Source organism: Sciurus carolinensis, chromosome 5 (assembly GCF_902686445.1).
Source record: "Sciurus carolinensis chromosome 5, mSciCar1.2, whole genome shotgun sequence".
NCBI classification, from domain to species: Eukaryota; Metazoa; Chordata; class Mammalia; order Rodentia; family Sciuridae; genus Sciurus; species Sciurus carolinensis.
Genome location: NC_062217.1, coordinates 37,868,325 through 37,879,926, shown reverse-complemented (window position 1 = coordinate 37,879,926; position 11,602 = coordinate 37,868,325). Strand labels below are relative to the sequence as shown.

The following is an 11,602-nucleotide window of genomic DNA, read 5'->3' as shown; positions in this document are numbered from 1 at the left end:
TCAAGGGTGTCAATCAATAGAGGTCACGGTGAGGGGCTAGGTGGGGCTCAGTGGTGGAGCTTGCCTAGCATGCAGAAGATCCTGGGTTCCATCCCAGCACCAGAAACAAGTAGCCATGATGATATTGTCACCATGGGTAGCAGAGACTACTAACAAGAGCACCGAATATAGACCAGAGGCTCTAGACCAGAGGCGCTCCATCAAGTAGGCATCTGCTGCTAGCATCCCTCCTACCCTCACACCTAGGGGGGCCCCTGTCACGGGGAAATCCTCTGACACTTTGTATTTGGAGCCCAGAAAGCAGATAAACAGAGCCGCCTCTGCCTGTTTCAACGCACGCTGTTTCTCTAATGCCAGCTTTAGGAGGATGAGCTAAGTGGTGGGTTGACATATCATTATCACATTTTGGAGCTGAATAGCCACAGGATCTATGAACTCTCATCACACAGTTAATTATTCCTGAATTTTTCTGCAGCTCTTGAAACATATTCTATTTATTTAACGGTCCCTTGGGAGCACCAGGCGCCTTTGTCCCTGAGACACGGCCAGTGGTGTAAAACCTCTGCATCTGTCAGATTTCTCCATGTGGCACATAATTGCCTGATTTCCATTTGAAAGTACAGCCCTGACATTAAAGCCACATAGGCCCACCAGTGATAACAATGGCTTCCTGACACCTACAAGAGGAAAGCAGGCGGGGGGCATAATGTGGGGACAGACATGAAGGCCAGATGAACACCCGCCCTCCCTCGCAAGGACCAGGTCTGAATTTACAGCTGCAGAGGCAGTGAACCTCAGGAACAAACAAACAAAACCCAAGCAAAACAAGACAACAAAAGAGAAAAGGAACCCGTTGTTAGCGTCAGCATGAGTCTGGTGGAGCCAGATGGCCCTCTGCAGAGAGCTGGTGTCACCCCTGCAAGTGGACAGGGAGCCTGCTCAGAGGGGACAGAATGAGCTCATTCCTCAGTCAGGCAGCCACAACCTTCTTCCTCTCACACACTGAAGGAAAGTTGGAAAAGAGAGAAAGTGTGGAAAAAGAAGGGGCGGGGAGGCCCGGTGGCTGTAGAGAATGAGTAAGCCGCAGCCCCGAGGAGGGGCGAGACCCCAGCCCAGGCCTTCAGATGTCCACAAGGGGGAAAGCCATGCGGAGGGGGAGGCAGGCAGGCAAGGGCCCCAGCAAGTCACACGTTGTTACCATGAACTTTTCCTCCGTGATCCAAAGCTGTCCTGAGGGCTTGGTGTGCAAGAGGTTGGGCAGAGGGCAGGAGCTGGCTGAGCAGCCCCGGGATTAAGCTCTACGCCCCACGGTGGAGGGACAGTGGACAGGAACTTCCAGTTCTTCCCAACCACTCCTCTGGAGGTCAGCAGGTTGTCAGTCCTTGACCTACAGATCAGCTGTGCACTCAGATCTGAATATGCCATGTCCCCGGACAAGTGCTCTGAGGTGGAAGAAGTTGGAGGGACCAGGGTGAGAAGGGTCCCAGGACAAACATGAGCCTAGCAGGTTGTAGCTGTGAGAGGGCTCCCCTCCTCCACTCTTCTGAGGCCAGAAGGGGCTCCTCCTTCTGCCCACCCTGCTGAACAAAGCACTTGCTGCTCACCAACAAGTCTGTTATTTTGAGTGATAGCCCAACATGCAGCTGATAGATGTCAGGAAGACCACCAACTGCTGGTGTTAGAGCACAGCATTTGCAGATGTATGTGTCCAGAAGTGCCAGTACCCCATAAGCTAATGGTGATTATACAACCAGCGTAGGCTCCTGAGGTCTCCCTCCCGAGAGGCACATCCAAGAAAGAAGGAAGGTACCCTGGGGGAGGACGGGGACCCTGGGAGCACTGGACTAGGTTTCCAGAGCACCTGAAATTTGTCTCCAGTAGGGTTTGCCGAAAAGAATAAAGAGCAGGCTCCAGGCTGATACCAAATGCAGGGAGAGATCATCATTCATTTGCAACTGGAAATGATTATTTAAATCATAATAAACATTGAGCAAAACTCCTCTCCATTTCCAGCCAGGATTAGGGCACCTGATTCACCAATCTTGGCAGAACTGAGCATTAGAACTAGCATTTTCTCTTGGAGCCCAGGAAGCAAAGCAAAGCTACTCACCAAGAGCTGAGACCCCCAGCCCTGTTCTTTTTCCTTTGCAAAAATAATTGCTTTGCTCTTCCTCTGCCCAGCGATGCCAGCACCTAACAGCATTCTTCATTCTAGGTGGGGTTCTCACAACTGAGCTAGGAATTTTGCGTTCCCTCTTTCCTTTCCCTCTTTTGGGTAGGGGGATCCATCACTAAATAGACACATGTTTAAAAACTTTAAAATGCTGGCATTTAGAGAAGGCTTATGATGTGTTGGTAACGCCTGTAAGTACTTTTTGTATATTTCATGTAATGTGCATGACAACCCTGTGGGAAGGGTCTTCTGACCATCCTCATGTTGCAAAAGGGATGCCAAGGCACAGAGATGGTAAGCAACTTTGCCAAAGTCACACAGTTGGTAAGTGGTAGAGCCAGGGTTGAAACTCTATCTGGTTTCTGGGTCCATACCTTCGGGCTGTCCTACCTCTTTTGATGTTGTACTAACCCTGAGCATTAGACATCCTGCTTTGGCTATTCACCACCAGAGTCATCTCGAAGCTGCTGAATGTTCCCGAGTTCCCATTTCCTCATCCATCGAGTTGGGACTAGAGGAGCCGTCTTACAGGTTTGTTGCCAAGAGCCAGACGTGTAACACCCATGCGCAGGGCACACAGTGGACGCTCAGTCAGTGTTACTAGTCACTATTAGTGTGAGTATTGCTGACATCTCTGTGCTCTTGTATTTCACTGGATCCTCACAAAAAACAGCATGAGGTAAGCAAGGCAGTTGACACTAGCCCCATTTTTATATCCGTCAAAATGGAAACACAAGACATAAAGTGGTGGAGCTGAGACGAGCGCAGATCTCTCTCTTTTTTATTTATTCTTTTTAGATAGACATGACAGTAGAATGTATTTCAGCATACTATACATACAAGGAGTATAACTTATTCTAATTAGGATCCTGCTCTTGTGGTCGTGTACACAAATACAAGGACCTGTTGTGTATTCAAATACAAGATAGGAAAGCTACGTCTGATTAATTCTACTGTCCTTCCCATTTCCCTCCCCCTCCCTTCCCTCATTCCCCTTTGTCTAACCCAGTGGACTTCTGTTCTTTTCCTCCCTACCCTCCCTGTTGTGGGTTAACATCTGCATATCAGAGAGAACACTTGGCCTTTGTGTTTTGGGAACTGGCTTATCTCACTTAGCATGATATTCTCCAGTTCTATCCATTTACTGGCAAATGCTATAATTTCATTCTTCTTTATGACTGAGTAATATTCCATTGTATACATATACCACATTTTCTTTATCCATTCATCTGTTGAAAGACACTTAGGTAGGAAGAACAGATCTCCTAACATTGCCCTCTGAATCCATTCTAACCTGAACTTGCTCCGCTTTGCCTATGGGCCACACCCATCTATTTCTAGACACAAGACCAGGTTGCTACCTAGAAAGTTCAGATCACGAATTTCAACTCTTGTCACCTTGCCTTACCCTCTTGCCCCTGTGGTTGGCTGGGGACAGAGTCAGGTCCTGCCCAGGCTCTCCTGGGAGATGCTGAAAGATAGTCAATACCTCTTGGGGCAAGCAAGGAGAAATCACAATAAGTTCATGTGCTTTCAGATTTTCTTTTATTATCTGGGTCCAAAAAATGTTTTTCTCATCATCACAAATGCAGACAAGTAGCCCGCAGACAGCTTCTGTCTCCCCACCCTGGAGCCAGAGAGGAGGCTCTGGGGACATTGCCTTGCTCTTGTCTGCTGCAGCAGCTCTATCTGGCTCGGAGCTGCAGAGGAGCAGCTGGCCGGGGGGACCCCTTGTCAGGCTGCACCCCACTTGTTTCCATACCTTTCCCAACTCCGCCTTTTCAGTGATTTTCACATTTTCTCCTTTCACAAAATCTCTGGGGAATGCAGCTTTTGTTCTGTTGCTTTTCATAATTCCCAGGGCTGGGAATGAAAATGATTTCCTTCCACAGCCCCTGGCTGAGCGCCTTTCATGTCTTGGCTGTTGCAGAGTGATTTATAAACTGCAGGATCTGGGGCTCTTTCCTTCTCCCCCTTCTCCTTACTTTCTCCCCTCCCTCCTTTCTTCTCTCCCTCTCACCCCTTAAAAGCAAAGCATTGCACACAGTGAGTCCCAAGGTCAAGGGTCCTCTGAAGTCAGCCCTGGGGCTCCTGCTGGGGCTGAGACTCAGGAGAGCCCTGGCTGACAGCCCTCGGTGGAGCTCACCATGCGCAAGAATCAGCAGCACGTTCTTCAACGTTGAGAGCTGGCTTTCAACCCAGAACGTCTTCGTGCGTTTTGCAAACTTGTCAGGGTCCTGTTTTGTTTCTAGACTTTTAGTCTCAAAGGGAGGATGAGGAAGACGCAACTTAAGAAAGTTTGAGCTGGGACACAAAGTTACTTCTCTTTGCTGCCGTAAGACTAAAAAGAGGGGAAATTAACCCCCAGGGCTCATATCTCCTCTGTTACAGCAAGACACAGAAACCAGAGGGCACTGAGTCGCTAGGAAAGGCATCTGTCTTGGTCTGATCTGAAGACGACTGTCGGTCAGCTGCCTCCACGGAGTCCTGCCTTGTCACCAGACTCCCGGCAGGTGTGGCTGCATCAGAAGCTGCAACAAGATGGAGAGATGAGCAAGTCGATCAAGTCTCACACCGGCCTCCCAGAGAGGCTCCATCTGAGCCTCCAGCACCACCAAGATGAGGACGCTCTAGGCTGCCTTTCCTGCCTCAGTAGGATCTCGGGCAGGGCAATGCCTGGTGCCCCGTAACTCTACCATTTCTCTTGTGCTACACGATGCCATCTTGTCTGCCACACCTCGGACCTTTACTTCTGCATAACCCACATAATAGCACCAAGTCTCCATTCTCCCTGAAATGGGACCATCTGTAAGTTTTGGGCCACCATGTCCTACTGGCTGAGGTTCAGACCTGGTGCCATGCGTTGGTGGCAAGCTACTTACCACCTCGTGACAGTTACTTAATCTCTTGGGGTCTCATTTTTCCTCATCCGTAAATGGGAACCAATAATTACAGTAGATAATTTTTATCAAGTAATTAATAGAACGTCCACACAGAGGACCCATTCCAAGATGCCAATTAGTCTTTCTAAGAATGTGAGGGAACCCAAGGAGGAAGTCCAGAAAACAACTGCCTTGGGGAGGGAGGGGTTAGGATCAGAGAGGGATGGAGACAGAAGCTGGCCGCAGGACACGGTCTCTAGCCCCTCCTGGAAAGGCTAGTATCTGAGATTTTAAAGCCATATATCATCCCCATTTCCTTTTTGACCCTAATAATCCTTCCAGAGACTCTCAAGTTCAGAGAGGTTCACGTGTTACATCCAACTAGCGTTCCATACAGCACACAGTTGGGAGGGGCTTCGTCTTCAGCAATCCCTCCCTAAATGAATGCCTGGGCCTCTTTCACCTTAGGGGCTATTGCAGTCCAGGCTTCTGTCCAATGGGATTTGTGTCAAGATCCTAAGAGTAATGGGCAGCTTTCAGCACAAGCAATTAGACAGAGAGGAGCTCCATTTGCTAATGTACCAGTCACTAATGAATATAAGTGATGACATACAGAGAAAACTAGGCTACTGGACCGGTCGGTCCCCAGGCTTAACTCAGTCTTAGGCCCAGGAAGAGGCCTAAGGAGCCAAAGTGAGGGGAAGTTCCTGGGACACTGAAGACCATGCCCCTGGAGCAACTCTGGGAGATGAATCATAGGAGTATTTAGCTCTTGCACAAATTAGAGCAAAGATGACCAGGAATCAGGTCCATAAAATTTTCAAATGTGGCATTTTTATAGGTATGGACAAACTGGGGTTGGCTAAATATAGATGTTATTTGCTACAGGTTCATCTGATAGCCATACAATATTCTCCATGTGTGTCTCTGTCTCTCACACACAGGCACACACCCCCACACACTCACACACACACACACACACACACACACACACACGCACAGAGGCATAAAGATCAAATCATGATGGGACTTCATTACCCTGTGTACATATATGACTGCACGACCGGTGTGATTCTACATCATGGACAACCGGAGGAATGAGAAGTTATTCTCCATTTATGTATGATGTGTCAAGACACTGTCTACTGTCATGTATAAGTAATTAGAACAATTTCTTTTTTTAAACTTCACTGAGCCAGACACAGTAGCACATGGTTGTAATTCAAGTGGCTTGGGAGGCTGAGGCAAGATCACAAGTTTAAAGCCAGTCTCAGTAATTTAGTGAGGCCCTAAGCAACTTAGCAAGACTCTGTCCCTAAATAGAAAATAAAACAAGGGCTGGGGATGTGGCTTAGTGGTAAAGCGCCTATGGGTTCAATCCCTAGCATGGAAAAAAAAAAAAGATTAAATCATGTGCAGTAACATTTTATGCTCCTTGGAAAGTGTTACTTGTTCAGATATGAACTTGTTGTGCTTTTCTGCTAATTTTATTATTCCTCATAATATCCCTTTATCTCTTTCATTTTGAATGATAGAGTTTATTAAAGTTAAATTTCTTTGAAATGTAAAGCATCGTTATAATTTTAAAAGGCATCAAATTTTTAAAAACTGGAAACTTGCTGTTAAGTGACAAATTTCAGTGTGTTTGAAAGGTTCGAGTTCACATTCGTTTTGGTATCATAGTGAATAAAGGAGAATGGCGTTGATTACAGAGGGAAATGTAATTTTTTTTCCATTGAGAACACTTGGCCAGGTGCCTCTGCATCCACCACCATGCATCAGTCTAAAAGGGCAACTGGACGTTCCCATCTCACATCCCTCTGTACTTGGCTTCTCCAGATGTTAAAGAATACTAAATAGCACATCCATCTCCCACTCAACTCATAGACTTGTTACAAGAATCTGTGAGAAAAATCTCCACAGAGCAGTATCATGATCACGAAATTTGCTTGGTGTCTGCAATGGTAGCAAAAGTGAGCATTACTCTATTAAAAAAAAAATGGAACTAAAGGGGGTTAGAGTTGCTAAAATGAGAGAGAATTCAGCAAAGGGGACTTCCTTTGACCAGTAGCAGGCTCTGCTCATGATATGCTCCTGCTTCCTGAGACTCCCATGAGCCTTCTGTAACGAAGTGAATACTTTATTTTCTGGCTTAAGGTCTCACAAAGAATTTTATAAGTACACTCAAAATAACATTTCATAGAACTCTTATTCCCTCTTTTATTCAATACCTGTTCATTTTTTTCTTTCTGATTTTTTTCCTTTTGAAAAAATTTTAAACTTTGCTTTCCATCATTGATTTATTCCTCCTGTTCACAACACATTTTTTCTCTCTTCTAACCTGTCCATTTTTTTTTTTTCATTTTCTTGCTTGTATCTTAACCTTGGTCTTCCAGTTTCTCCATTTCTACTCCCATTTCCCTTAAACTCATTTTTTTTTCTTCTCTTTTCTCTCCCTGAGGGAAAAAATCTCCTGGTCCACAACTGAAAGAAAACCAGCTAGGACTGTGTTGGGAAATTGAACTGAGACAGCGTGCGGCTGGCTGGACAAGCCAAATGTGACTTGATTCATTTGAGTAGATGCCGCCTGACAATTCGAACAGGCTTGGTCAGCACAGAATGTCAAGACTTTCTGGGATTTTCCACACATTTGACACTTTATCTCAATTCGATTCCATAGCCCAGATGGTGGAAGAATGTCCTTGTTTACTTGAGATGAATTTTTATCTATCATCTTTCACACTCATTAGACCATTGCTCCCAACCCCAAGACGGCCTATTAGTACTATCACTTTGCTACACTTAATGCTTATTATTGTGCACAATTAGGAAGTGTACCATTCTGGTTAATTACATTTCTAATTGAGAATTTCGAGGTACATCTTTTATGGATGACTGACATCTAGACACCTGGAATAATCTAAATAATAAGGCTAAATTGAATGAATTTACTCTTTCTTGAAAATTTCAGAGGAAACTTCAGGACTTATAGAATATCAGGGTCATCACAGATGGGGTGTAGATATGTAACTATACAAGATAATTAGGATTTCCATTGGATACCATAGAAATGTGGGTCTGGGTACGTAATCGCACAAGTCACATGGAAATAAGGTACCATGTCAAGTATATTATGTCTTTGTAAGCTTCCTTCCTCTGTTTTAAAATGTGTTTGAATATTCAAAGGAAAGAAATCCATGACCAGCAAAGTTATAAAACAGTATGTATGACCATTTCATTTTTATAACAAAGTGTACACATACACCTATATACACAAGTCTGGGAAGATATGCACCCAAATTTTAATAGTAGTACCTCTGGGTAATGAAATTACAGGTGCTTTTGTTTTCTTCTTTTGGGTTACCTGCATTTCCTGTTTTGTTTTGTTTTTTTTAAACAGGTAAATATTCCTTCTCTGATACAAATGGAAAAGCAAACCACACAGCTCAGTATTCAAAGCAGCACAAAAACCCATCTCAAAATAAATTAAAAGCAGGTTAAATGAAGATAATGGTTGCAGAAGACTTCTCTGCATTTGGGAAATATTCATGATGTGAGCTACATTGTCAGTTATGAACTTGAGAGTATTTTGTGGGTGGGGTGCTGTCGGGTCTGCAGTGAGAGTAACATGGAGTTTTCCTTTTTAGTTGTAGATGGACACAATAAATTTATTTTATTGATTTATTTTTATGTGGTACTAAATTGAACTCAGTGCCTCACATATGCAAGGCAAGTGATCTACCACTGAACCACAACTCCAGACCCAACATGGAGTTTTGGAAGATGTTGGTGTCTTGGAAAATAGAGGTGGGATTTGGACTATTGCCTGGTTACTACTAGGGCTTGGTGAGTCCTACAGGAAATGATATGTGTTTGCAAGTAGGAATTCTAACATTTGTCCTTTTTTTTGTTTTGTTTTTTTTGCATTCCTGCATCTACTTCTGACCTCCTAGGTAGATAATAAGATATGGAAGATCACATCTTCATCTCAACACCAAGTTTCCATGATTGAGGTGGAGATTTGGGCTGAGCCTGAAGTCATACTCTGCTGAGTCTCTGTCACTCTCAAGGACTGTAGCTTCACCCCATGGGGAAGCTTTGCTTCATCCTGGCACTTGGCTGCACAGGGCCTGTTGCTGGCCTTCCTGGACCTTTGCCCTGCCCTGGCCTGACCTTTACTTGGCATGGGCTCCCCTTTCAGCCTTCCCACCTGCTTCTGTCTCAGCTTTCCAGGGCATCCTGCACTAGTGAGACAAAGAATGTGGTGGTGTCTCCAGAATGTTGAGAGGGACTGCCATTCTAGAATCATCTCCAGTTCCCTCCTATTTATATCCTTGGGCAAAAGAGGCCTCACTGTGGAGGCAAGTCTCCAGCTTCCAGAAGCCTCCATGTTCTCCAGCAAGCAGAGCAGATGCTTGCCTTTGCTCACTTCTGCTGTCACCTACACCTCCTCTAAGAGCTTTTCTGAGTCCTTGCCATATCCAGCATCTCTCCTTCTCACTGTGGGTGCTCCATACCCTGTGGGAGGCTGGAATTCTGATGTCTGCATGTGGTTCCTTCTGTTCTCCCTTAAAGCTCCTTGGGTACATGTACAGCAAGTCTTTATATATCGCCCCTGTACAGTTTTGTGCTAAAACCTACATATTTTTTTCTGAATGAACTCTCAGTATTAGGGTCCCCAAGTGAGCAAGCAGTTAGCATGTCTGATTATCTTCAGTACTCATTCTGAGTTTTAAGCAACACATTCTATCTCATATATTCCTCAAAGCACCCCTATGAACAGGCCTTCTAACACCCACCCACCTCCAGGATGAAAAAAGTTAATTAGGATGATTGCTGCAGACCTGGACCTAGCCCTAGCAATTCCAATTGCAATCTAACACACTTTCCATCACAATGGTGGTTCCCAAATCCGTTGGTTCATCAGAATCATCTATAAACTGCTTAACAAACTAGAGTCACAGGCTCTACTCTGAACCTCCTGATCGTCCTTGGGGTGCAGCCCAGCCTTCCATACTATCCACAGTTGCTCCAGAGATGCTTCTGCTGCTCGAACACCCCCATGAGGACTAGCTCTGCTGAAACATGCTATCCTGTGTTATCCAGGGATATGATATCAAGTGACTTTAAAGGCTAGTCCTTACCCTGAAAATCTTATGTTCCTCCATTAGTAACTGCTTATTTGTGAAAGTCCACCTGCACCTCCTAGCATTCTCCTTCTATGGAACCTTGCTGAGTTAACAACCAAATTTCTAGAAAGCCCAAGGTTAAAAACAACTCAGTCATTTCTCAGACCCAGGTAGAAAAAGTGAGTACAGTTTGACAGCCAAGTTTAGGAAGGTCCCAGAACGGCTTCTGACAGGCTTCTGAGCTAATAGGGACCCAGCTGTCCTCAGCAGCTGGCTCCAAACCAGCTGGACCCAAGCTAATTAGACATGTCTGGAAAGACTCTTGAATAGTCAGGACTCTGTAAAGCAAGGGGTAGGAGGGACCCTGGCAAATTAAGTGACCACAAGCCCATCCAAGAACTATCCATCAGGGGGATTGAAAATGGTGGGAAAGTTCTACCTGGTTGGAAAAGTAGTCAAATTTAGAGGGAATCAGCAACCCTTAGCAGCAGACCACCAAACCCGAAATTCAGGAGAGACCCTCACCAGGAAAGTTCTCTAGAGGAACAATTAGGAGCTGGTTTAAGAAATCTCTCAAGGTGGCTTAACCTGCCATAAACCCAACATGTGAACACCCTCTGACTGGTTTCTAAGGAGGGGTCACTTCCAGAGAGGGGCCTGGGCTACTTGCCCAAGCGCTATATGCAGGTCAGTCTGGAAACCGTTATTGTAATCGTCGGGAAAATCGGTTAGGAGAAAAGTTGAAGCAAACTGAAATTTGAAAAACACATTAACAGGGGCCTGATGAGATGCCAGAAGAGTCTGCCAGCAGGGACAGATGGAAGGCCAATTTTTTAGTCCATACTGGAAGGTGGTTGCTTAAATATCTGAGTCAACACACACTGATTTCTCTCTCGCTCAATACTCTCGATTAATTGCACTGGGGAGTCTCCCCACCGACACATCTAACCCCAAGTGAAAGAAAAGTGTGTCATTGAAGTGCAAATGAGGTTCTGGGTGCAGACTGCAGGCCTCTGTCCTGCCCACTGCTTCCTTCTGTTACTGCAGAGGGTCTGCAGGGACTCCACAGGCCACTTTTAAAAGAAGGTCTCAGCTGGCCCTCAGGAGACATCTGCATGGTGTCCCCATTAGATATTTTACCAGAAGCAATGGTACCCACAGAGGGTAGGGAGAAGGCAGGGGACTGACTACTTCCCACATCCAGGAGACAAGTCAGATAAAAAGACATGCCACTGCAGAGCCACCATGTTTGGCAACCTGTTGACAACCTGCTGAGGAGGGTGGTCAACGTGATCAATGAGGTGAGTCCTGAAGGTTCACCCAACTACTGAGAGACTGGGAAGCAGCCAGATCTCCAGGGTAGTGAAGTCCCACAGTCTAACTTCAGGAGTCTCAACAGGTTCTGACTACTTCTCCAT

At 45.5% G+C, this 11,602-nt stretch overlaps 1 protein-coding gene across 1 annotated transcript in view; it reads right to left on the bottom strand.

Annotated features, from left to right (window-relative positions):
* Positions 1-4,558: 4,558 nt before the first annotated feature.
* The window catches only part of LOC124985555 (guanylate cyclase soluble subunit beta-2-like), a 48,301-nt gene continuing 41,257 nt past the window's right edge, over positions 4,559-11,602 (bottom strand). The window contains exon 13 of the mRNA XM_047554290.1: positions 4,559-4,704. Coding sequence (XP_047410246.1) covers positions 4,559-4,704 — 146 coding nt within the window. The remainder of the gene's footprint in view (positions 4,705-11,602) is intronic.